The sequence below is a fragment of the Manis pentadactyla genome, chromosome 9, assembly GCF_030020395.1.
Source record: "Manis pentadactyla isolate mManPen7 chromosome 9, mManPen7.hap1, whole genome shotgun sequence".
Lineage (NCBI taxonomy): Eukaryota > Metazoa > Chordata > Mammalia > Pholidota > Manidae > Manis > Manis pentadactyla.
Window position 1 is genome coordinate 15,144,990 of NC_080027.1, and position 26,387 is coordinate 15,171,376.

Genomic DNA, 26,387 nt, shown 5'->3' on the forward strand with positions numbered 1-26,387 from the left:
TGCATGGGTGGAATCCTCTAGACTTCAGTTTATTGTGTATTCGCTATTTCCTCATTTCTTTAAAGCACTCTTGAATTTAGCCCTTATTTTGTCCTAAAGCAGGGGTCAGCAAACTTTCTATGAAGGGTCATTGTAAATACTTCAGCAACTACTTGACTCTGTCCTCAGCAGAGCAGCTGCAGACGACAGGCATGTGTGTCTGTTCAGTGGATTCCAATATAACTTTATAGAAACTGCAGCTTGATTTGGCCTATTAGGATCACAACTCACCAAGCCCTGTTCCCAGGGCTGGAGCAGTAGAGCCAGCTGCCAAACATTTAGAACTCAGCTGGCAGCTACGGGGCAGACCAGGGCCAGCTTCCATTGGCACCAAATGTTCAATTAGCAGCTGCCTGGTTTTGCAGGAGAAACATCTCAACAGCTTGCAAGCACTGGTCCCAAGGGAGTCCCAAGAGGTCCTGCTCAAAGCAGCCATCGTAGACTCACACACACATTCTCAGTCCGAGCAGCCAGGGCAGGGCCTGTGGCGTGGAGGGGCCGAGGGACTGTCCTAAGGGGCCAGAGCTGTGTCAGGAGCCCAGTTCTCCTGGCCCCAACCCCAGGTCTTCCCCACTCAAAAATCCCCCCTTTGTGAACTGGGTGCTCCCCAGAAAAACAGCAGAAGCTCCACCTGCCTCATCATGAAAGTAACGGCAGTGCTTCTCAGGGCTGTCCAGGGACGGCCTCAGCGTGGGACCTGGGTGACCCTGAAGCACATCCCTTGGTCCTCTAGCCCGTCCGGTGGCCCGAGGCACATGGCGGCAGGCCAGCGTCCAGGGCGTTCTGCCGAGGCCCGCGGTCTTCAGAATACCCACAGCGGGCTTGAAGGAATAGACTTTATTAATCTAGCTCTCAAACAATAGTGGCTAAAATTCAGCTGAACTGTAACAATCTATTTATAGAGTGCTGCCTGCAGGCCAGGTGGGGTGGCCTGGCTCTTCCCCAGCCACCCACCAAGCGCAGTCTCCAAACAGACCTGGGCCACTTTCTCCCTGCAGCACAGAGAACATTTATATACACGTGACCAACCCCCTCAGAGCTAAAACACCAGGCAGGAGGCACCAGACCAACAGAGAGGTGGACAGACAGCAGACAGGGGGCTGAGGCTGCTGAGAAGGCCCGGGGCCTGCTTCAGCACTTCTTCAGGCTGTAGGCCAGGCTACCGGGGACCCTGCTGCCCTGCAGGGGTGGCGAGTTCCAGACAGCAGAGCTGGTGCGCTTGTGGTAGCGGGGCTTGCTCTTTTTGAAGATGTCCTCCAAGTCCAGGGGCAGAATGGCTCCAAAGAGCTCGAGAAGGTTGGGGGGGTGGTAGTACTGGTGGATGATGGCATGGCTGAGCTGGGTGCCTGCAGGGGAACATGGAGGGCCAGGTCACTGCCTCGGGGCTCCCCATGAGCTTCCCTTCTCCCCAGCCCTTGTCGCCCTCCACTCCAGCACGCCCCACCTCCTGCCATATCAGCCCCTCTCAGAGCCTTCTTCCTCCCCGCCTCCCCACCCCACACTGACAAAGCTCTTACTGCACATTCCTACTGCCAGCCTCCGGCAGCTCAGCCTGAACTGGTGTTCAGGAGCTCATGTGGGCCAGGCACTTGGTTGAGCCCTCACTGCAAGACTCTGCTATCCCAACAAGCCTAGGGGAGGCATTTTATAATGGCGAGATGTACCCACAGGCACACAGCTAGTAACTGGTGGAGCCAGGGTTGGAAGACAAGTCTAACATGCATACGATGCTTGATGGCCTTGGTTGGCTACTTATCACGGTGCAGGTGCAAGCCAGAGGGCCTCAGGGCTGAGGCTGTGCATGCTCTGTACCAGCCTTCCTACACCCACTCATTCTATCCTCAATAACCCTTCTCAGCTGGTCCTATTGTCACCCCCATCTCACAGATGTGAAAACTGAGAGTTTAGGTAAGCTGGAGAAGGTCCACCATGGCTAGGTGGCTTTGCAGGGCGTCTGGTTCCCTAGATGCTCAGACCCCTGCCTGCTGCCACCTCAGAAATGCCTTGGCACCAGAGTTAAGGAAAACAAGTCAGATTATGGCTAATGTGGGGTTTGCATGTGTTTTCTGTACACCCGAAGGGTTCTGGGCTCTGCCCCAGCCTGACCCCTAGCTCGGCAAACTATAAAGCACCCACTGTGTGCACTGCTTCCACTCCACTCCCAGCAGGCCTTGCACCCAGACCTGTGGAGGCACAGTCATGCTCACCCACACTTCTGATTAAACACTGGGGCCCTCACAGTTTGGGGTCATGTCCTGTTCAAGTGCTCTGCTGTAAGGCTCCCCTGACTCTACCAGCAGGCTGCACCCCCAGCTCCAGCTCTTAGTGTGCTGCCGGAAACCCCCTGCCACTCTTAGCTCTGTTCCCACCCCAGACTGCTCGTCTCATCTAGCCTGCTGTGCAGGACTCCGAGGAGGGGCCTAGAGCCCGAGTTGAACACCCAGCTGCCCACAATTTAATACATTTGTTGACTTGTTGAGAACAAAGGCATCTGACATTGTAGATATGATCCCCAGATGAGCCCATGGGCCAAAGGGTGCCCACCCTTTCCTGGGTGCATCCCAAGGCCAATGCCTCATGTGGCCAGCCCACAGGCACCACGGCCTCCTGACACCTGCAGCTGCCAAGCCACGACCTCCAAGGCCTTAGAAATCACGAGTGAGGACCCAGGGCTGGGGTGCTCTGGGCGCTGCTTACCTCTGGCCCAGGTGGGGATGGGCTTCCGGGGTTGGGCCTCATCATCAGTGGAGTCATCGCTATTCAGATCCATCCCATAGTTATCAGGGTTGATCTTGGGGGGTGCCCTGTGCCCTTGTGGAGTCATTTGGTACGAGGTACAAGCTGGAGACTGGAAAAGTTAAATGTGGATATCAACCCCTTCCCCCGAATTCCTGCATCTCTCACCATCTAAGGCACTGGGGCTCTGGTCCCTTCCTTTATTTCATGGGAAAAATTAAAAGGTTCAGGGGCCACTTTTTAATTTAAAAAAGTCACAACTACATATGTGACTCTGGATTTTGCTTTTACATGTTAAAGCATGTGATCAGCGCCACCAGCGTGTCTCCTTTTGAACAGCCCTAGGGGCCTCCTCTGGGAGCCCTGTGATTATACTTTAACCAACTGCTACAGGTGAATTCTCAGTTAACTTCCAAGCTGTCAACATCTTAAACTATGCTGCAACAAAAACCCTTCCTCATACTAGTTTGTCTGGAAATAGTCTAAATGCTTATCAATAGGGGCAGTTAAAGGAAGTCTGGTATAACTAACTGCTACACAGCCATCAAAAATAAGAGATTTGAAAGTGTGGAAATAGATGTCTACAATATACTAAATGAATGAAAAGAGGGGAAAAAAATCAAGCTGCCAACTGGTGTGTGTGAGAGGCTAAATGTTTGTGGTCCTCTCGGAATCCGACCAAATTCCTATGTTAAATCCTAATCCCCGTGGGGATGTTATGTGGAGGTGGGGCCTTTGGGAGGTAACAAGATCATAAGGGCAAAGCCTTCATGATGGGGTTGGAAAAGAGGCCCCAGAGAGCTTTCTCTCCCCTTCCGCCAGGTGAGGACAAAGCAAGACGGCCGTCTGTGAAGCAGGAAGAGGGCTCTCAGCAGACACCGAATCTGCTGGTGCCTTGACCTTGGACTTCCAGCCTCCAGAACCGTGGGAAACAAACTTGTTTAAGCCACCCAGCCTCTGCTGGTTTGTTAGAGCAGCCTGAACAGACTAAGACAATATATATAGTCTGTGCTCATTTAAAACTATGTATACGTGTGTGTATGTGTATAGAATGTTTATAGATGTAAAAGTACAGAATGATATACACCAGACTTAAAGAGTTTTTCTCTGAGGGCACCTTCCTTTACCTCTTTTAAAAAGTTTAGTGCCTTTTTTTAACACAACAAATTCTACTTTCAGAATAAGAACGTACCTATCAAAAATAATAAAACCAGTTGGGCCAATTGTATCGTTCCTCTTTCTTATGGCCTTAAACATATATAGTCAGCATTTCCAACTACTGGGATGAGCTGGGGGCCCACTCTGCTCTGGTGCCGGGGCCTCACCTGCACGTCCATGGTCGTGTTCATGCCTTTACTGGCTGCTGCAGCCTCCTTGGCTTTCTTCTGCTGCTCCTCCTGCAGCCGCTGCTCAGCCAGGCGCTGCTGCTCTTCCTGGGACCCAGAGGCCCGCCAGGAGTTAGAGACCACGTGTGTGCCCGCCTCTCCCACTATGCCAAGCCCATGTAGCACAGCAGACAAGGCTCCTGTACCAGGAGCCCCTGGAGCCTCCTCAGCCCAAAGCTCAGTGAAGACCAAGCGGGAGCCCCCATGCCCTGCCCCCATTACCTTTTTCTTCTTCTCCTCAAGTTCCCTCTGCAGCCGCTCCTTCTGCAGCCGCAGGGCCTTCTCCCTCTCCTGCTGTTCCCTGCGGATAAGAGAGAGCCTGTCAGGGCAGGAAGTCCATCCCTGACCCAGGCCCAGTCCTGCCGGGGAAGCCAGGCCCCCTGGCTCAGGCCGCAGAAGCTGGACTGGCAGAATGGGCACTCCAGCCAAGAGCCAGTGGCCAAGCTTGTGTCTGAGGGACTGGGAGAGTGCACACCAAGGGTGCGGGGTGGTTGTTCACCACCAAGGGTGGCCCCCACTCTTCCACACAGTTTAGTCTCTGAGCCTCAGCCTTGCCTGATGTACGATGGGGAACCAAACACCTTTCCTCCAGAGTCACATAAGAGGTAAATAAATCATCCAGGTCACCTCTAACCATCCTGACATGAATGGCGGACACCAGGCTCCAAGTCTGGTATTAAGCTGAAGGGCTAGTCATGGCTGGCTTGTACTTTGAACAAGTCATTTAACCTCTCTGAACCTGCTTCCCTCTTTGGAAAGTGAGTTGCTGACCCCTACACCAGAGACCTTCAGGTAAGGATTAAATTAAACAAGGGAATGTGTAGAAAGCACGTAGCAGGGAACCTGCTGAAGCAGTCAGTGACTGTCACATGCTCAACCCCTGAAGCCCTGGCGCTGCCTGGCACACATGCAATTCTAAAACCACATCAGCTGCCACCCCTCGTCCCCCTCCCAGACTCCTGCCTGACATGAGGCCAACAAAACCAGGGACAGCTCTGTGTCAGCCAGTAGGCACCGGGAGATGGCCCCGAGTCTGTCCAGCCCTCTGGCTGTGACTCCCCACTTCTTCTTTGGGCCTGCAGCCCCCACAAAGGTGAACATGGGAAAAGTGTGGGCTGGTGTTTCCCAAGAGGTGGAGTAGGAGAGAGGCAGTTGCTCGGCCTGGGCTTGGGGACACACACACGTCTACACGTGCACGGCGAAGGATCCCATGCATCTGCTGGCCACAGTGACTGCCTACCCTCCCCTGGGAGCTGCCATGGCCTCCCAAAGGGCGGGGTGGGGCTGGAGGGAGGGGGCAACCTGTTCTCATCACCGCCAGAGGAGGCACATTCAGGTGGCAGGGCCAAGGACGCTGAAGGTCCTGCAAGGTAGTGCCTCAAGAACTCTCCTGCCCAGATGCCCATGGTGGTCCCCTGGAGAAGTACTGGCTTACCCCAAGGACCCCCTGTGTCAGCTGCGGAGAAAATGACCCAGAGGAGTCAGCACATGCAGCTGGAGGCAGAACCAGGACAAACCCCGAGTGACGCCCCCCCCCGTTCCTCCCCAAATCTCCAGTCGTCAGTGCGATGTATTCAGGGGGTCTGCCTGCCGCAGGCCTCTGCCCCGGGAGGCACGAGAAGCCTGGTCTTCAGCCAACCCGAGTGAAGTGGGGAGCCGCATCTGGGTGACGGCGGCCTGTCTCTCATCTGCACACACACACAGGAGGGCAGGGGGTGGGACGACAGGACGTCACCTGGCCAGCTCACCTCTTGGCCTGGAGCCGCTCCTGCTCCTTCCTCTGCCGCTCCTGCTCCGCCAGCTGCCGCTCCTGCTCGCGCTGCTCCGCCAGCCTCTTGGCCTCGGCCGCCTTCCGCAGCCGCTCCTGCTCCTCCTCCTTCTTCTTCTGCAGCAGCTCCTGGTGCCGCCGCTCCTCCTCCTCCTGTGAATGCACAGCAAGCTCAGGGCCGCAGGCCAGGCCTGGGCAGGAGAGGCGAGGCAGAGGTGTGGGAGCGGGAGGGGAGGCCTGCAGGGGCCAGAGGACCTACTGTCCTCCGGCAGCCGAGGGCCAGCCCCCGAGCAGGGCTCCGCACCAATCGCCACGACCAGCCTGAAACGGCCCTGCTTTACTGCAGCAGCAGATAGTAGTTAAGGGTAAAGACGGGAGCCAGGCTCACTCATGGTGAGACACCAGGCAAGTCGCTAATGCCCTCTGGCCTCAATTTTCTCATCAGTGGAATGGGAACAACACCTACATGTCACGAAGTTGCTGAGTTTATATACTTAACATACTTTGAACAGTGCACATAGCAAATCTTGAGAAATTTTAGCCATTAGTATTATAACCCCCTAACAATAGATTGGTGTTCCCTACTTCATAGACTGACAGTTCCCAGGAAACGGTAGGTAGGCCCCTACTTCTACAGGCAGAACATAATCCTCACTACAACACTATTAGCAAGATGCCACTTGCTACCTGAAGGAACTGAAGCACAGAGAGGTCAAGTAACCTGTCTAGGGTCACACAGCTAATAAAAATTATATATATATTTATAAGTTATATTATGTTTATATATATATGTTTTTTTGTATTTATTATATATAAAATATAATATAAATATAATAAATGGCAGGGCTGAGATCTGAAGTCTGGCTCCAGAGTCCATGCACTTCTCTCTCACACCGCTGCCTCTACACAAAAGGGACACAGGAGACTGTCCCCCTCCTGTCACCATCCCTGGCTCCAAAGCACTTGCTGAATCTCCTCTGGGCTTGGAGTAACGAGACCCAGCGGGCTCCGCCCAATGAGGTAGGTGTGCACACTGCTCCTTGGGGCTGAGGTGGTGCCGCCCTTCCGCACCTCCTCCTCGTTCCCAAGCGCCTCCGCCCACCAGCACTCTCACCTGCTGTAGCCACCGGAGCCTCCGTGCCTCCTCCTCCTGCTTCCTGCGTGCCTCCACCTCCTCCATCTTCTTGGCTGCTGCCTTTTTCTTGGCCTTCTCCTCAGCCAGCCGCTCCTCCTTGGCCTGCAGAGCCCACCCACATGTGCCCACTGCAGCAGCCCTCCTCACTCAACCTACAGAGTAGGGCCCAGAACTCTGCACAACAGGCCCAGCCCCCTCACAAAGGGCTGCTGCTCAGTGCGGGGCACAGGCCCTCCACCCTCAGCTTGGCTCAGAACGGACTCCCGGGCCCACGGGACAGACAGAAGAGGGATGTAGGACATCAAACCCTTAACTTTCCCGGAGTCCAGTCCTAACCCTTGGGCCACCACGTCTGACCCACCCTGCAGCCTGCTGCCCGTAGCCCAGGGCTCGCACCTTCTCAGTCTTCTCGTCGATCTGAGCAAACTTCTGCTCAATCTGCTTCTTCTTCTCCTCCTTCATCTGCTCTACCCGCTCCCGGGCCTGCAGCACCTTGCGGAGGCGCTCCTCACGCTTCCTGTGGGCACAGGGCAGTTGTGGGGGGGCCTGTGGAGGCTGGGGCGGGCTGCGGCCCAGGAGCCAGGCCACTTACAGCTTCACCTCCTCCAGCCACCGCCGCTTGTCCTCCTCCACCTTCTGCCTGCGGAGCTGCTCAGCCTCCTCCTTCCGCCGCAGGTTCTCCAGGCGCTGCCGCTCCTTCTCCTGGGGAGAGGGTGGGGATGTGGGTGAGGACAGCAGGGTGCTGGGCCAGGGGTGTGGCTGGCCCAGGACAACCCAGCAGCCCCCAGCCAGATGGGCGGCAGCATCACACTGCTTCTGAGGGACAGAGCTGCCCCAACATGCCTCCATCTCCAACCATTTTGAGGCCTGGGGCTTCAGTCTTTCCTCCAGGGAGAGCCGAAGGGCCTGAGTCACAAATGCCCCCAGCTCAGCCCTGCCAAGTCGTGAGCAGCACAAAAATTAGGTTCAAAACTGGCTGTGTGCTCTGATTATAACTACGTAAAAGTGCATTTGAAAAGAGGCAGAGGAATGAGATTGAGAGGGGACAGAAAGACCGCTTAGAACGTCATCGTCAATGTTCTCCTTGAAGGGGCGCACCTCTAAAATGTCCAATATTACTCAGCATACAAAGAACCAGGAAAATCTCAACTCCCACGGAAAAAGACCATCAATAGCTACAAAGGCCAAGATTACAGATGCTGGAATTATCTGACAAAGACTTTCAAGCAGCTATCATAAATATGCTTCAAAAAGTCATCACAAACATTCTTAAGGCAATCGGAAAAATAGAAAATCCCAGCACATAAAAGACTGAAAGAACAAAATGGAAATTTTAGAACTAAAAATATAAGAACCAAAATAAAAATCTCAGTGGAAGAGTCCAAGAGCAGAATGGAGAAGACAGACATCCATAGACATGAAGATAAATCAATGAAATTTATCCAATGTAAACATGGAAAAAGACGTTGAAGAAAAATTAACAGAGCCTGAGGGAACTGTGAGACACCACCGAGTGAGCTGTCATCCACGTCATCGCCATCCCACAGTGGAGAAGAGAGACATGAAAAAAATATGAAGGAATAATGGCTGAATAGGCCCCAAATTTGATGAAAGATATAAATCTACAGATTAAATAAGGATATGGTCAAGACCCAAACAGAATAAACCCAAAGAAATCCACATCCAGCCACATCATAATCACACTGGTGAACACAATACAAAGGGAAAATCTCCAAAGCAGCCACAGAAAAAAAGACACAATGCCTATTGGGGAGCAATGATTTGAATGACAGGGGATTTCTCACCAGAAGCTCTGGAAGCCAGAAGGAAGTGGCACATTTAAAAAGAGACGAAGGAAAAGAATTGTTAACCCAGAACTCTCTCTACATCATCTGCACTTTGGAAGCAAAGGCCACAGAACACCCAGAGAGCCCACCAACCCTCTCTTCCTGCCCTGAAAGCCAGCCAGACCCCACTTTCAGCAGGACTCAGCAAAACAGGTTTTCATCCCGAAGCCGGAGTGCTGCAATTTCCCAGCAGAGGTCAGATAACTCATCCTGTGCACTGTGAATTTTATAGACGAACACAAGAGTTGTTCACGTCATACAATCCATGTTTCTGCTCTGCCCACCCTTCAAAGGTGGGCTGGGTTGTCCCTGTTCTCCGAAGGCCACCGTCAGAGCTAAAGCAGAGGGTGAGAGGAACCCAAGAGCTTGCGCTGCAGCCCCTTTTGCCTCAAGGGGCCTCGACTGAGTGGTCTCTCTGCTGTCTGTTGGATCGCTCCAAACCAATCCCCATTTGGGGCCTGACCCAGATCACTCTCTGGGTAATCCCATCTCCATGAAGGCATCTCTGCTCTCATTTTGTAGCTGAGGAAACTTGGGTTAGGAAATTAGCCCAAGGGCCCAAGGGCCCAAGATCCCTGCCTACTGAGGCACCCTGGTCTCCTAACTGGGGGCTGTCCCACCCCTACCAGATGCCCTGTCAGGGACCTAGGCTCCCCAAAGCAGGGAAGGGCAGCTTCCTGGACCTCTCGGTCATCACCATGAGGGCGCGTGGGAGTTCCCTGCAGAAGGAACAAATCCGAGTCTGGTTCACTGCTGTGGGCCCAGGTGCCTAGCATGCCTGGCACAATAATAGGTGCATAAGGCCACAGAGCCTGTTTGTTGGCATACTGGAAGGCACGCTGTGGTCACCTTGTCCACCCAGAGGGGACCAGACTCCTCGCAGGAGAGGCAAGTTCAAGGCCCACCTGTCCAGCTGCTGGGAAGCCCCTCAATCCACCAAACCCATGGCAGTGCTGCTGAGGCTCTCAGGCTGGAGGCAGAAGCCTTCCTGGTGGGAGCACCCCCGAAGTGCCAGTGGGAGCCAAAGAATGAAGAGACCGCAGCCTTACAACTCAGGAGACCCCAAGGAGCCAAGACTGTGCAGGTCCAAGCTCTCCATGGCTCCTTCCTCACGGCTAATGGCCTAGCTCAGCTCTGAGGTACCTGAGAAGAGAACAGGCTCCCTGCAGCCTTCTTTCCAGTGGCTGCTGCTGACAGTTCCACTGTCACCCGGCCTGTACCCACAGGTTCCTGGCTTCCTCCCACTGCTCTGCCCCCTGGGCAGCAGCTCAGTCTGTGACCCAGTGAATCTCTTGGCTCTGGGGATCAGAGACTTGTCTGCTCTCTCCACAGCCCCAGCCTCCGAGGGGGAACCCAGTGCTGGGGGAGGGAGGGAGGTGGCTGTGGGGAACACTTCAAGCTGTGGCCCTGGTCAATGACTGGGCCCAGGTCCTGCCCTCTTTTGCTTTCTCTTGCTTCAGGGAGGCTCTCAGATTCATCCTCCCAGGAGCAGAGGTAAGGGCTGAGAGCGCAGGCTCTGCAGAGGGAGGACACTGGGCGCCTCCACCCCCACCGCCTCTCCCCGCTCACGGTGTTAGTGCTCCCACAGGTGCTGTCAGCTCTGCAAGGGAAGGGCTAAAGCAGTTAAGTGCTAGGTGGGGCTAGGTTACAAGGACAGGAAAAGGCTTTACTTACAACGAAGCCGCACTGTGGAGGAGAGGAGACAAGGAGAAAGCCGAGAGTTAATGCCAGGCTGGGCACATCCTGGAAAGCAGGGCACCCTCTTGGCTATGCCAGTGAGTCTGCTTGGGACCTGCAGCCTCTCACCAGGAGTCCCACCAACTCCTCTCATCTCACCCAGGCCTCATCCCCAATGAGCGAAAGCATCCGTCTATGTCCCTCACCTTAACAACTCAAGCCACCGGCTGGGGGAAGTGGGGGACGGATGGTCATGGTAATGGCCAGCTAGACCAATTCTGCAACTTCCCAGCTCAGGACCCAAGAGCCAGGGATTATACTGAGCTGGCTGAGCCTCTAGGCCACAGTGTAGAGTCCAAGAGGTCATGAGAGTCCCCAAATGTCACGGCAGCCAGGGCCCCAGAGGCTTGAGCTTGCTCTTGATCAGCTCAAGGGTGCACTCCTTGGCCCAGACCCACGCTGCTCCCAGCCACCTAGTGGACAGACTGGAGCCCTCAGCCATGCTGCTCTGGCTCTAGCAAAGCTTGGCCCAGGGCACAGGCTCCCTCACCTTGGGGTCCACGCGCAGGGGAGTGTTGCGCTTAATGAAGGACTTCATGACGCTGCTGCGGGGGCCCGAGTTCGGGGTCATGAGCATCTGATTCCTCTGCACAGTGTGCAGGAAGGTCCGGAGGGGCCGCACCACCTGCAGATGAGGACCAGGGTCAGGACCACAGGCAGGGCAGGAGCACCAAGGGAGGGCAGATGCCCACTCACCTTGCTGGCTGGGCAGGGCGGGGAAGGGGTCTTGTTTCTGGGGGGCTGCAGCTCCTCCTCCTCCTCCAGCTGCTGCTCCTCGCCCAGCTCACTCACCGCCTGCTTGTAGCTGCGCTTCCTCCTGCCGAGGCATGGTGGCAGCAGCATTGTGGGGCTGGCCCCAGTCCCCTCCCCGGAGCCCCAGCCACACCCCATTAAAGGTCACCCCTGTAAACAAAAGTGGGCTGAGCCCACAGGACTACAGACATTGCAGAGGTGGGGACCCCTGGCCACCCCTCTCCTGCTGCCCAGTCAGAAGAGCAGTGACCTGTCCAAAGTCACAGTGAGGAAGACGCAGAAGGGTGGGGTCTAGGATCCAGTCACCCCCTCCAGGCCAGGCTCAGCCCACAGCATTGAGCTGCTTCCTTCATAAAGTCAGAGCTCCAGGCCCCACCCCTGTCAGGGGGAAACAGAGGCCCCTGACCACATGCCCACCCTCCCTGAGCAAGGACTCAAGGTTCATGCCCCTCTGGGTCCCCCTGAACAGCTGCCTGCATGTCCCTTCCCAGATGCAAACCTGACACTCTGGGGTGGCTCCTTGGGGCCATCTGCATGGTCAGTCTTGGCCTCTGTGGAGAGAGCATTTTAGTGAGCCTGCTGGGACAACGTAGGGAAGGTGCCCATGGGCAGCAGCCATGGCAGGGCAAGGCTCTCCTCCTGGTAGAGACACGGGTCTGGTGGCAGAAGCATCAGCTTTAGCACTGCCTGGCCTTGACAAATCTGTGGGTATCCAGAGCTCGGCATGCTATCTCCAGCCCACAGACCCCTCAACCCCATGCCTGGCCTCTGTGACAACAATGTCAGGACAGTCCCATCGAGGCAACCCAACCATGTCCTGTCCACCTCTAATACTGAGAGCTGGGAGGTGCCTTTCAGAGGCAGAAGCCTATGGAAGCTGCATGACCGAAACCTCAACCAGCCCCACTCCTTCCAGCCCTTTCAGATGGGCCGGTGTGACAGGAGGAGGGTGGGCTCCTGTGCAGGGGTGACGGGTGGGCAGGTGGGTCAATGCCTTTTGTTTCACTACTACGAGCAAGCACCCATCTTTCCCCTGCCTTTTGACACTCCACTCCAAAAAGTCCCTTGGGACTAAGGCTGTCGTCCCTGACATCATCATGAAGCTGAGGAAGCCGTGTTCAAGAGCTTACAGCACAGTGCCAGGGAGGTATAATCCCTGGGAGACCCCTGACAGCCTGGGGGTACTAGAGCCCACAGCTCTCTCACCCTCTGCAGAGTGGAACCCACAAAAGTGAGAAATGAGCCAGCAGCAGAGACCAAACAAGAGGCCAGATGTTCACAGCCCAGCACATAGGTCCTCCCACTGCCCCTCGGAGGGGGGCTCAAGGCCTGGACCTGGCAGGTTCACAGAGAACACCCCCATTCAGGCCTCTTCCCCTGCCTCCTGCACCAGCCAGCCGAGGCTATCATAGGCCATGTGCAGCAGCTTCAGCCGGAAGGTGGGAGATGGAACCTGCAGACTCAAAGGGGACTCATGCACCCCTGGTCTCATTTCCCTTTGGCTATTAGCCCAGAAAATGGGGTGTCCCTCTGCCCTGACAGAAAGTCAGACCAAGGCCAGCACGGCTCTGGGTATCGGCACGTGGTGGTCAGGAAGACTCACCTTGCTGCCCTTTAGCGGGCGTTTCCTGGCCACCAGCTGCAGGCCTTGAACCAGGTGTGCTGATGGTGATCTTGGTGGCACTCTGGGGACCCTTGTTCTTGGGGACCTAGGGAAGAAGTAAGGCTCTGGGGTCTGCCCCTGGGACCCGCAGGCACTCAAGCCCTCCCTCCCCGGCCTGCTCGCCTTACCTCTGGCTCAGCTGCCTCCACAGGCTCAGGCCCCTCACTGGGCTCCTTCTGCTCGGGGCTGAAAGCAGAGCATGAGGCACTGTGGGACCCGCCCAGCCAGCCCCTGCCTCCCCACAGGAGGCCCCTCCCTGTCCGATGCCCTGGACCGAACCACAAACCCACAGCCCCAGGCAGGACAGGAAGATGTCAGCCGGAACCAGCACCTGCTGCCTGGGCAGGCGAGAGGTGTCTGCTTCTGAATGTGGCTTCACTTGCCCCACAGGCCCTTGATCTGGGATGCCAGTCCTTTCCCAGCTCCACCTCAACCCCTTGGGCCCTGATGAGGCCTGCTCTCCATTTACCGTGGGGCCAGCAAAGCCAGAGGACCTGCCCAGTCACCCCATCTCCCCTCCTGACCCTCTGTTCTAAAGCAGGGCGGGCAGGCCTTCGTTTTAGTGATGGCAAGATACGGCATCCAGGAGGCCCAGAAGGAGTGCTGGGCCAAAGCAGCGCCGGGTGGAACCCTGCAGTGGGGCGCACTCCCAACCCCCATTCTACCTCACCCCAATTTGAACGTGGCTCCTCATAACTGTACTAGCTCACCCACAGGCTGCAGATTTAACCTATGGAACCCACGTCCCAGGGTAAGGCTGGCAGAGGTCAGAGTTAGGCCAGGGCTGACGAGTGATACCAACAAGTGCTTTGGGAAAACCTAACACTTACGTTGCTCGCTGCCTGGTTCAACAGGCCAGGGCTGCAGCAGCGCGTGGCCCGTGGGCCATCTCCACGGAGGGAAGACTGGGGCACAGGAAATGTTCCCCTTGAGGCTCACCTGGACAGGCCCCCAGTATGCCCTGCCCAGCCCTCCCAGGGCCCTGGAACTGAACCCACCTGACTTCCTGGGGCACCTCAACATTCAGGAGCCTCTCCAGGTAACTGTGGCCTAAGGGGAAACAAAGGAACAAAAGATGCCCTCAGAAACTGGCCAGGTGCCACTCCAAGGGGTCCAGGGAACCAGGATGCAGAGGGCGTGGAGGGGGGGGCTTGGCTCTTCCTTGTCTGTAGCCTGACCCTCTCCATCTTGGAACCCCTCCCTTCATAGACACAGACCCTCTCCACCTCGAAGACCCCTCTCCTCACTGGGTGCAGAGGCCTTGCACTCCCCCTCAGCGCTCCCTCAACAGCTACGGTCTTCAACAGGGCTCCTGGCTACCCCCTAGCTGACAACATGCCCATCTGATGGCACATCCTGGCTCCTCCACCAAGCTGGGAGTATCTTGGGAGGAAGAACAATGTCCAGTACACCTCCAGGCCTCCAACTCCCAGCCTGGGGCCCCACACAAAGCAACTTATTCATTCAACAAGTACTTGTCAAGGGTCTACAATGTATTGGGCCCTACACCAATCAACTAACCCAAACCAATCAAACAAGCTGTGAAACCTAACTGTGCCCCACACTTAGTACGGAGATGTCCGGTTCACTTAAGAATGTCCTTGATGAAGGAGTAAAAACTATTAGTTTTATTAAATCTAAACTTAAGTACATGCCTTTGTAATATTTGTGTGACTAAGGAGGAAGTATGCAAAATGCCCTTCCGCACACCCAATCTCTGTGAAAAGCACTCATCCTTGAGTTCCCAGCTGAACTAGCCACTTTTTTTCATGGAACACTATTTTCAGTGAAAGGACAATTGACAAATTATGGTTTCCAACCTTGGGTATTTGGCAGACATTTTCTTAAAAATGAACAAAGCGAATATGTCACTTAAAATAAAACAACTGGCAGTATTAGTTGTCAGTAAGTTTAAGATTAGGCTCCCAAAAAGGCCAAAAGCAGAATTTTGGAAAATGTGTATCCACCACAAGCTTCATAGCTTCCTAATACCTAAAGACTTTCCTGATGAGATCAGAAAACAAAGATGCTCCTTTTAAAAAATACATAATGAAGTGTGTTGACATATGTAAAATACCCAGCAGCAAAACATTTTCCAGATGACCAATACATGAAGTTACAAAGTTATGAATGGCTAAAAGAGCCACTCAAAGTACAAGACAGACCACCGTGGGATCAGTGGTAAGGCTTCAGATTCCACACTGCAACAAGCCTTTACAAAACTGCCACTTGCTGCACTGACTATATATATTATCTGAAAGAAAATTAAAAAAAAAAGAATATACCCAATTACCTGAAAAGGCTTAAAAAATACTCCTCCCTTTTCTATATACATGTCTGTACAGGAACAGACTTCCTTCATATACTTTAACCCAAACAACACAATTCAATACACTGAATGCAGACTAACCGTCTTCCTTTAAGCCTTACATTAAAGAGATCTGCAAAACACTAATAATGCCAGTCTCCTCGCTGTATTTTTGTTTTGGAAAAGTTATTTTTTCATTAAAAAAAAAATTCTAACATTAGGTTAGTGGCTTGTTATTTTTTCATATGAAAATATTAAATATTTTTAAAGTTAAAAATGCAAAAAATTTATAGTTATATTAACATGGTAGTAACAGTAATTTAATGCATATAACATAACTATTATATAGAATAAACAAAACTGATTATAATTTTAAAAAATTAATGTATCATTTAAATACACAATACAAAAACAAAATACTAAGTATTAAAATTTTTTTAATCCTTCATATTTAATTTCTAATTAATTAATATATATATTAATATATAACTATTAATATATAAAACCCTCATAATCAAAAGCTTTTTGGGGCCCTCAATAATTTTTAAGGCTGGAAGCAAGTGCTGAGACTGAAAGTTGAGAGCTGCTGGTCCAGGCAGACAGAACAGCACCTGCAAAGGCCATGAGGCAGGCAAGGGCAGGCTTCTCAGGGAAGGGAGAGAGAAGGCTGGCTCAGCTGGAGCGTGAGGTAAGGCTGAGCAGCACCCAGGGAAGCAGGGAAGATGCGGGAGCTGGAGCAGCAAACTGTGGAAGTGCAGAGCCACGCCTGGGGGACTGGGAGGGAGCAGCTACAGGCCAGGCTGGCAGCATGGGCGGTGCCTGCTCCCACTGAGGGGGTCTGTAGCCAGGAGACACAGCTCCTCTCCTCTTCCCACGCCCTCCATGCCAGCTCAGTGCCTCCGGATGAAGGGGCAGAAGAGGGTGCAGCCACCCACATGACCACATAACTCTTCTACCAGCACAAGGGCTCCTCTGGAATGTTGTGTCATCTGCATGCCATTCCGACCTCAGAACTGTCTGGTGGCAGGCTGAGGGTCTAAGGCCTGGCAGAGGGACAGAGGGGGCTGTTCCTTAGTGCAGGTGTGTCTGGGAAAACCCCAAGAAGGAGCCTGGCCTACACAGCAGAACCCTCCAGAAACCGTCAAGCAGCCCTTGCCTAACCACTTCAGAGCCCACCTGCCTGTCAACTGCTGCACCCACACTTCTTTGCCCAGTGGCTCTCTCTGCCAACTGTGTTCCAGGCTGGCACATGGGTTGGTCCACCCACCCAGCAGTTCCTCCACCCACTGCTCCACCGTGGCTTCTGAAGGCTCCCCTTCACCAGCGGCTTTCTCTTCCCTGCCTCACTTCCCCACTCCCCTGCTGCAGGTGTTTCCTCTCCTCCAAAATTAGGAAGTTGCACTCAAATCCTTACATCAAGGGTGCTTCTGGGGAAGCAAGACCCCAAACCAGGACCCCACCTCCAACTTGCTGACCCGGCCAAGCCCGAGCCTGGGCGACAGGAAGGCCTGCAGGGAAGCCTCCTGTCCCTCCCTGCTCCCCACCCCCACAGCTCAGGTCAGCCTGGCCACACTCACACTGAGCTTCCTGGACACAGGCATTCTTGGATTTTGCGGTTTGTTTGGTTTTTGTTAAAAATGACTGACCCTAATAAAAATAAGTTAAAAAAAAAGAATGACTGACCCTGTACCATGTCCACGCACTATGATGGGTTCTCTACCCACATTCAAGGGAGATGTTACCACCATTTAACAGAAGGGAAACCAAGGTTCGCAGGAGGCTGGGCCTAAGGTCACCCAGGCTCTGTGGGACTCCAGGGCTGAACCAGCAGGTCTTACTATCTCTCCCCTTTCCCTCTTCCTTACACCTCAAGGTGGACAAGCCCGGGGGCTGGGCCAGACTTAAATGTACCGGTCACATCAGCAGCTACCCATGCGCAGGGAGGGGGCCAACAACAGAGGCAGGAGCACCTGGAGCAGATTGAGCTCCTGGGAGCTGGCGTCCGATCCCAAAGCATGACAGTCTGTAGAGTCTCTCCTGCCCTTCTCTGGAGCTCCAGGCTTGCCTGCCCCACTGGGCCCCTTTCCAGGATCAGATTCAGGCCTGAGGAAATTGCCAAGGCAGGTCAGAACTGTCTCAGCCCTTCTGAGAATCCAAATATGGACGGTGTGCCAGACTGTAAGTCTGCCCGTGCCCCAGACAGTGCTCCCGAGCCCCGTGTTCTGGAGCGAGCCCTTCCCCAAGTGGGGCAGAAACCTGGCAAGGCGAGGTGCCCACCCTGGGGCTTCCCACAAGGCCTCCTCAGCAAGTGGCCGGCCATCCCAGAAAGGATGAAGTATGGGGCTCAGCCCCAGCTTCCCAATGTACAAACTCAGGGAGCTCCTTCAGGCTGTAAAGTGGGGAAATCCTGCCAGGCCAACAGGGCTGCTGCAAGCACCAAATAAGAACCCTGTGTATTATGAATCTTGAAGCATCAAGCGGACGTCAGCTACTATTTTAACACACACTAATGGAAACTGGCCCCTCCATCAATTCCAGTGCCTTGCTGTCCTCTGGCTGGACTCTTACTACAGTCTCCTACCTTGTCTCCCTGCCTTCTTCCCTCCTTTTCTCTTGACCATTTTTCACACGGTACCAGGAGCCTTCCAGCAACCATCAAAAGGCTATACATCCTCTGTGTCAGTGGGGTCAAGGCCTAGCCCCCTTGTGTGGCACACAAGGCCCAGACACACTATCATTTACCATTTCATGCCTCAAGGTCTTTATATAAGCTGTTCTGTCTGCCAGGAAAACCCACGTTTTCCACCTGGCAAAAGCCCAGGCATCCTCTGAAACCCACCCAGTTCAAACTTCACCTCCTCCATGCAGCCAGCCCTGATTCTTTTTTTGTCATTAATCTACAATTACATGAAGAATATTATGTTTACTAGGGTCCCCCCTTCACCAAATCCCTCCCACAAACCCCATTACAGTCACTGTCCATCAGCGTAGTAAGATGCTGTAGAATCACTACTTGTCTTCTCTGTGTTGCACAGCCCTCCCCGTGCCCCCCCATTATACATGCTAATCGTAATGCCCCCTTTCTTTTTCCCCACCCTTATCCCTCCCTTCCCTCCCTTTCTCCCCAGTCCCTTTCCCTTTGGTAACTGTTAGTCCATTCTTAGGTTCTATGATTCTGCTGCTGTTTTGTTCCTTCAGTCTTTCTTTGTTCCTATAGTCTTTGGGTTTGAGGTGAGTCTCTTGTAAGCAGCATAGAGATGGGTCTTGCTTTTTTTATCCATTCTATTATTCTGTGTCTTTTGATTGGTTCATTCAGTCCATTTACATTTAGGATGATTACTGAAAGATATGTACTTATTGCCATTGCAGGCTTTAGATTCGTGGTTGCCAAAGGTTCAAGGTTAGCTTCTTTAGTATCTTACTGTCTAACTTAACACTTATTGAGCTATTTTAAACACTGTCTGGTCATTCTTTATTTTTCTCCCTTCTTATTCCTCCCTTCTTATTCCTCCTCCTCCATTCTTTTTATGTTGGTTGTTTTATTCTGTGCTCTTTTGTGCTTTCTTTAACTGCTTTTGCGGGTAGTTGATTTTATTTTTTGCCTTTAGTTAGTATTTGGTTGGTTTGCTTTCTTTGCTGTGATTTTATTTTCTCTGGTGATACCTATTTAGCTTAGAAGTGCTTTCATCAGGTTTCTGTGATGGCTGCCCTTGTACTGTTCACCATGTAAGAACTTATTCACTATGTAAGAATTTGTTCTCCATGTAAGAACTTGTTTGTTATGCCTCAGAAGATTGGAGACTGATGAAAATTAGGCTTGGGGTGGATTAATGATTGTGCATTGAGCATTGACTCCCCTATACAGAATTTTATTGTTGTTAACAACCATTTGATCAATAAATATGAGAGATGCCCTCACAAAAAAAAAAAAAAAAAAAAAGTATACACTTCCAATGGTAAAATAATAAGTAACCAGGATGTAATGAATATAGTCAAGATATTGTAACAGCTTGGTATGGTGATAGCTGGTACCTAGAATTGTCATGTATATAAATGTTGAATCACTATGTTGTACACCTGAAACTAATGTAATGTAATACTGTGTGTCAACTACCCTTCAATAAAAAAATAATTATCTACAAAAAAAAAAAAAAAATGGATTTTACATTTTCAGATGGTCCAAAAAGTCAAAAGAATAATATCTGTGACACATTAAAAAATGTGAGATTCATAAAAAAAAAAAAAAAAGAAGAAGTGCTTCCATCTAGAGCAGTCCCTCTAAAATACCCTGTAGAGGTGGTTTGTGGGAGGCAAATGCCCTCAACTTTTGCTTGTCTGGGAATTGTTTAATCCGTCCTTCATATTTAAATGATAGTCATGCTGGATATAGTATTCTTGGTTCAAGGCCCTTCTGTTTCATTGCATTAAATATATCATGCCATTCTCTTCTGACCTGTAAGGTTTCTGTTGAGAAGTCTGATGATAACCTGATAGGTTTTCCTTTGTAGGTGACCTTTTCCCTCTCTCTAGCTGCCTTTAAAACTCTGTCCTTGATCTTTGCCATTTTAATTATTATGTGTCTTGGTGTTGTCCTCCTTGGGTCCTTTCTGTTGGGAGTTCTGTACACTTCCATGGTCTGATCGATTATTCCCTCCCCCAGTTTGGGGAAGTTTTCAGCAATTATTTCTTCAAATACTCTTTTCTATTCCTTTTTCTCTCTCTTTTTCTTCTGGTACCCCTATAATGCAGATATTATTCCTTTTGGATTGGCCACACAGTTCTCTTAACATTGTTTCATTCCTGGAGATCCTTTTATCTCTCTCTATGTCAGCTTCTATGCGTTCCTGTTCTCTGGTTTCTATTCCATCAATGGCCTCTTGCATCTTATCCATTATGTTTATAAATCCTTCCAGAGATTGTTTCATTTCTGTAATCTCCCTCCAGACATCTGTAATCTCCCTCTGGACTTCATCCCTTAGCTCTTGCATATTTCTCTGCAGCGCCATCAGCATGGTTATGAGCTTTATTTTTAATTTTTTTTCAGGAAGACTGGTTAGGTCTATCTCCTTCTCAGGGTTTGCCTCTGTGATCTTGGTCTGTATCAATTTCTTCTGTCTTTTCATGGCGATAGATTTGTGGGGAGCTGGTGCGTGTGTTGGGTAAGAGAAAGTCCCTTCTTGCCAGTTTATGGCCCTCCTCTCCTGGGAGAACAGCGGCCTCTAGCAGCTTGTGCTGGGCAGCTTCGCGCAGAAAGGGCTTCTGATTCTTGCCTGGCCGCTATGGAGTCTATCTCCGCTGTTGCTGTGGGCGTGGCCTGCCTCGGGCTTCTGCTCCAATATGGCGGAGCCGCGTCGGAGGGGGAACAGGCGGGAGGCTGTTTATCTCCGTGAGGGGCCTCCGAGCTGTGCTGCAGGGGTTCAGGCACCCAGAGTTCCCCAGGATTCGCAGCTGCTGGAGAAAGTGTCCCAGGACGCTTCCGTCCAGCTGTGGGGTCCCTGTCCCTTTAAGACTTCCAAAAAGCACTCGCTTTTCTTTGTCCCAGGTACGCCTGCTGCGGGGACCCGCTCACAGGTCTTACTGTCCTGTTTCCCTAGTTTCCAGCACCCCACGCATGCACTGTGTCTGCGCTCTGGGTGCGGATGGCTGGGGCTGGGTGTTCGGCAGTCCTGGGCTCCGTCTCCCTCCCGCTCCGACTCCTCTCCTCCCGCCGGGAGCTGGGGGGAGGGGCACTCGGGTCCCGCCAGGCCGTGGCTTGTATTTTACCCCCTTCGTGAGGCGCTGGGTTCTCGCAGGTGTGGATGTGGTCTGGATGTTGTCCTGTGTCTTCTGGTCTCTCTTTTAGGATTAGTTGTATTTGTTGTATTTTCAAAAATATATATAGTTTTAGGAGGAGATTTCTGCTGCTCTACTCACGCTGCCATCTTGGTTCTCTCCCCCAGCCCTGATTCTTACAGCTGCCCGCCCTCCTCTGTGGCTCATAACACCTGCTCCCACTGGAACAATGGTCCTCTGGCTGGGATCAGATGACGACAAAAACAACTAATATGGAGCCCTTCCTACACAGCAGGCACTGTTCTAAGCCCCTTTGTGGGCTAACAGAGAAAACCTCCCAACAACCCTTTAAGGTGATGTTCTTACTACCCAGCTGACAGATAAGGAACTGAGGCCCACACAGAAGCTCCCATAACCTGCCCAAGGTCACAGGGTGGGTAAATGGCCGAGTTGGCACTCCAGCCCACTTGTCTGTCCCCCCCAGAATGAGCCTGCTGTGATGAGAATTCCCCTCTCCTCCCCTCAGATTCTCCAAAGTTTTCCTAATAGGAGGCGGTCCACAAACATGGGGAATCTCAGTCAGCCTTAGCAGGAGAAAAGGGCAATAGGCTGGCCCTGGATAGAAGGCCCAGGTTCGAGCCTCCTCATGGCCACTAATCGCAGGGACGGGGCCAACCTCCCTGGACCTCAGTTTCATTTGTAGAACAAGAGGGTTGGACTAGCTCTGCACTGTTCAATGTGGCAGGCCCTAGCTACATGTGGCTATTTAAATGTAAATTAAGGAAGATGTAATAAAACTAAAATGCAGTCCCTCAAATGCACTAGCCACATTTTGAGGGCTCAATGGCCGCACGTGGCTAGCTACTTGCTGCCACATAGAATGGCACAGATATGGAATATTTACATCATCGAAGAAAGTTTTGTGGACAGCTCCTTACCAGATGGCTCTGGAGAGACCCCGGCTGAGAGAGGTACCAAGGACCACCCACCACAGACCCCCAGACTTACAGATGATGCGGGCAGATGCAGCTGGCTCTTCCCTGGCCTTCTTGGCAATCCTGCTCGACCTGCGGACAGTGTCCTGCTTGGCCACCAGGGAGTACTTCTGGCCCAGTGAGACCTGGGGGTCTGGGGAGGACGGGGCAATGAGGCTGCGCCACATGGACCTCGGGTCTGCGCTAGAGCCAGTGGGCGTGGAGAAGTTATCCGGCAGGATGGGAGCCAGCACCCGCTTGCGCCATGGGGAGGCCAGAGAGCCAGGCGAGTCCTGTGGGCCTGGGGAGGCCTGTGCAATCCTGAGCTTGGAGGCAGATCGCCCTGCTCCAACCCCTTGGCCCTTCGAGTCTTGGGATGTAGCCATCAGGGAGCTCATGGTGACAGACTCCAGTCTCCCAGCCTCTGATTTCTGGGGTGTTGGCTCCTTGTCCAATATCAAGGTGACTTGGGAGGCTGGAGTTGGGGATGGAGCCCGAGAAGGAGCCTGGGCGGCCTGGAGCTGGCTGAGGTGCTGCTTGGCACTCTGGTGCTCCCTGACGCCAATCTCCACCATGGGCATCAGCGGGCACTGGGTGAGGCCACTTTCGAGCTTCTTGATCAGGGCTGTGGGGGACTCAGGGGCGGACAATGGAGCAGCCATCGCCACTGCAGCTGCCGCCGCTGCAGCTGCAGCACGTGTCATCCGTCGCAGGACAGAGCCGCCCTCCCCGGGCACAGTGGCCAGCTTCTCCACTTTGTCCTTGCTGCGCAGGTGCCGGGAGCCCAGCTGGCTGCTCCGCGTCTTTCTGCGAGACAACCTGCTGGAGGCAGCAGAGCAGAAGCTGAGACGACCCGGCAGGGCAAGGGGGTGTCACAAGAACAGAGCACAGGGAACCGTCTCCCCTCAGAACCCCAGATTGGATGCAGTATGAAGTGGAGGGCTAGGAGGTGGAAGACCCGGTTCCAGTCTGGGCTCTGCCACCTCCAGCCATGAGAACTCAGGCAGCTCCCCTCTGACCCTCAGCCTTCCTACTTGTAAACTGGGGATAAGGCCAGACCGCACAGAACTGCTGGGAAGACTAAGCTCATACAAACCTCCCACTTACTGAGGTCACACCTTGCCAAGCACCCTGCGGGAGATTTTATCCATGCTGCTGCTTAATCCGTAAGACAGCCCTAGAAGCCAGGGACCATTATCTTCACCTTAGAGATGAGGAAACTGAGGCTCTGCAGAGGTGGAAAATTAGCCTATGGACATACAGCTGCTAAGAGGCAGAGCTGAGATGTGCACCCTGGACTGCCTGACCCCAAGACCCAGCCTCTTTCCCCCTGTACTCACAGACCACAGTCATCCACAATCATTTCCGTGGCTTTATAACAAGCATAGCAATGGGAGGTGGGAACAGCCCCTCAGCCCACACCTCTGGTCACCCTCACGAAAGCAGAAGGTCAGCTTCTCTTTCTTCTCTCACCTCTGGAAATCCTTTCTATCCTCCAGGGTCCAGATCAAACCCAGCCCCCACAAGCTCTGGACTCCACAGTCATGGGTCATTCTTCATTTCCCATGACATTCTGGCTCTTGGCATGGCCCACGTGGTACCCCCCCCACCCCTCATGCAGGCCTCTGCTCCCAATTAACACTTGCAAATCAAACTCTCCTACTGGGCGCCTAGTCTCCATAGACCCCATGGGCCCAGCTGACACTCTCCCTGTTACTGGGAGCCTCCACCCCCTTCTACCTTTTCCGGATGGGGTCTCTGTTTTCATCCTGAACATAAGAAACCCGTCTCTTCTTCCGTCGGTTCTTCTGAGAAGGTGTTTTGGGCATCAGCTCAGGTTCTTTGCTGAATTCTCTGTTTGGTACAAGAAGAGTGATGTTCACAGCTCCTCCACTTGGCTTAGTACCTGCCCCCTTCCTGGCAGTGACGGGTCAAGCTGACATGCCCAGCACTTAACGCTATCTCCAACAGTATGTGCAAAACCCCTGCCAGGCACTCGGGGCTTCTTCCCAAAGACCTGACAGGGAGCAAGGTTGTCAGGGAAGCGTCTGCAGCTCCATCCTTTGAAGCCCAGCCCAACACCTCCTCTTCCTTTTTCCATTATACTAGATGGGCCCCAAGGACACTGGGCACTCAAGACCCTGGTGCCTCACCCCTGCCCTCACCTGGTGAACATGCGCTCAGCTTCCTCCTCGATCTCTTGGAGCCACACCAAGTCCTTATTGTCCACATTATGGACAAATTCCATGAGCTTCTGGTTGCACAGCTCCAGCAGGTGAATGGGCCCCAGCGCTGTGGTCCCCATGGTGACTCTGTCTGGCAAAAGCAGAGACAAGAGGTACAAGAGCTCAGGGATCGGAGCCAGAACCTTCTCTAGGGGAAAAACCTGTGAGGCAATAGCATCCATCCCCTAGACACCACAAAACACCCAGGGTCTGAATCAGGGCCCCTCCCTGCTCACAGCCACTTCCCAGAGTTTCAGAATTCCAAATGCCAATCCACTAGCCTCATTTTTTCAAAAAAGGCTACCCCTCTACTCACACTCTTCAAACGCCTTACCCCCAACCCACCCACCTACCCACAGCATGCTGTCTCCATAAGTTCACACTTCTAACCAATTCTGTTATCAGCATTCCTCCTTACAAATGGCCTTTTCTGGGGCTTAAACTGACAGGGCATGTCTCACTGGATCAGGAAGGAAGTAGGGCCACCACGGGACCCCTCTCTGCCTGCCCAAGCACAGGCCTGTGGGCTCTCCTCTTAATACCTGTGGGTAAGCAAGGGCTACACAAAGTTACTCCGAGCTGTACACAAGCTGACCCCAGGCCTCAGGCCAAACAATATTGAATCCAACTGCCTCAAGAGGCCAGTGAAGAGAAGGGTTCTGAGTTCCAAAGGAGCTGGTAAGAAAGTAGGGGTCCAGAGATATGCTCCTCTCCAAGGGGCCCCTACAATCCTCTCCCCTGAGCTGAAATGCCCTAGAAATGGATGAAGGAGCATAAGGGGAGAGGATAAGCAATTTCTTGTTTTAAGAATACTTGTCTACTCTTGAATGTAAACATGGGCAACTTTTTCCTGAACGCATCTCCTCATGCAAGGGAAACAAACAAAAAAAATGAACAAATGGGACTACATCATGCTAAAAAGCTTCTGTATAGCAAAGGACACCATCAGCAGAACAAAAAGGCATCCTACAGTATGGGAGAATATATTTGTAAATGACATATTTGACAAGGGATTAACATCCAAAATATATAAAGAACTCACACGCCTCAACACCCAAAAAGCAAATAACCCTATTAAAAAATGGGCAGAGGATATGAACAGACACTTCTCCAAAGAAGAAATTCAGATGGCCAACAGGCACATGAAAAGATGCTCCACATCGCTAATTATCAGGGAAATGCAAATTAAAACCACAATGAGATATCACCACACACCGGTTAGTATGGCCAACATAGAAAAGCTTAGGAACAACAAATGCTGGCAAGGATGCGGAGAAAGGAGAACCTTCCTACACTGCTGGTGGGAATGTAAACTAGTTCAACCATTGTGGAAAGCAGTATGGAGGTTCCTCAAAAAACTCAAAATAGAAATACCATTTGACCCAGGAATTCCACTTCTAGGAATTTACCCTAAGAATGCAGGATCCCAGATATATGCACCCCTATGTTTATCACAGCACTATTTACAATAGCCAAGAAATGGAAGCAACCTAAGTGTCCATCAGTAGATGAATGGATAAAGAAGATGTGGTACATATACACAATGGAATATTATTCAGCCATAAGAAGAAAACAAATCCTACCATCTGCAGCAACATGGATGGAGCTAGAGGGTATTATGCTCAGTGAAATAAGCCACGTGGAGAAAGACAAGTACCAAATGATTTCACTCATCTGTAGAGCATAAGAACAAAGCAAAAACTGAAGGAACAAAACAGCAGTAGACTCACAGAACCCAAGAATGGACTAACGAGTTGCCAAAGGGAAAGGAACTGGAGAGGGTGGGTGGGAAGGGAAGGAGAAGAGGAATAAGGGGCATTACGATTAGCACACATAATGTAGGGGGGCTCACAGGGAAGGCAGTATAGCACAGAGAAGACAAGTAGTGACTCTATAGCATCTTACTACACTGATGGACAGTGAATGTAATGGGTATGTGGTGGGGACTTGATAATGGGGGGAATCTAGTAACCACAATGTTGCTCATGTAATTGTCTATTAATGATACCAAAAGAAAAAAAAGAAAAAGAAAACTCGCCTAGAAA

At 52.3% G+C, this 26,387-nt stretch overlaps 1 protein-coding gene across 7 annotated transcripts in view; it reads right to left on the reverse strand.

Annotated features, from left to right (window-relative positions):
• Positions 1-861: 861 nt before the first annotated feature.
• INCENP (inner centromere protein) overlaps positions 862-26,387 on the reverse strand; it is a 35,861-nt gene continuing 10,335 nt past the window's right edge. For 3 of the 7 annotated variants that reach the window (XM_036925682.2, XM_036925669.2, XM_057506999.1), the window contains exons 2-19: positions 24,283-24,433; positions 23,858-23,971; positions 22,152-22,939; positions 14,062-14,113; positions 13,192-13,249; positions 13,004-13,109; positions 11,900-11,951; positions 11,344-11,464; positions 11,138-11,272; positions 10,585-10,596; positions 7,656-7,765; positions 7,460-7,580; positions 7,043-7,165; positions 5,909-6,081; positions 4,383-4,461; positions 4,101-4,208; positions 2,737-2,887; positions 862-1,385 (exon numbers count right to left, since the gene is read on the reverse strand). In XM_036925682.2, coding sequence (XP_036781577.2) covers positions 1,171-1,385; positions 2,737-2,887; positions 4,101-4,208; positions 4,383-4,461; positions 5,909-6,081; positions 7,043-7,165; positions 7,460-7,580; positions 7,656-7,765; positions 10,585-10,596; positions 11,138-11,272; positions 11,344-11,464; positions 11,900-11,951; positions 13,004-13,109; positions 13,192-13,249; positions 14,062-14,113; positions 22,152-22,939; positions 23,858-23,971; positions 24,283-24,422 — 2,658 coding nt within the window. In that variant the 5' untranslated portion in view covers positions 24,423-24,433 and the 3' untranslated portion in view covers positions 862-1,170. The remainder of the gene's footprint in view (positions 1,386-2,736; positions 2,888-4,100; positions 4,209-4,382; positions 4,462-5,908; positions 6,082-7,042; positions 7,166-7,459; positions 7,581-7,655; positions 7,766-10,584; positions 10,597-11,137; positions 11,273-11,343; positions 11,465-11,899; positions 11,952-13,003; positions 13,110-13,191; positions 13,250-14,061; positions 14,114-22,151; positions 22,940-23,857; positions 23,972-24,282; positions 24,434-26,387) is intronic. The other 4 variants (XM_036925693.2, XM_057507000.1, XM_057507002.1 and 1 more) reach the window with 4 other exon arrangements.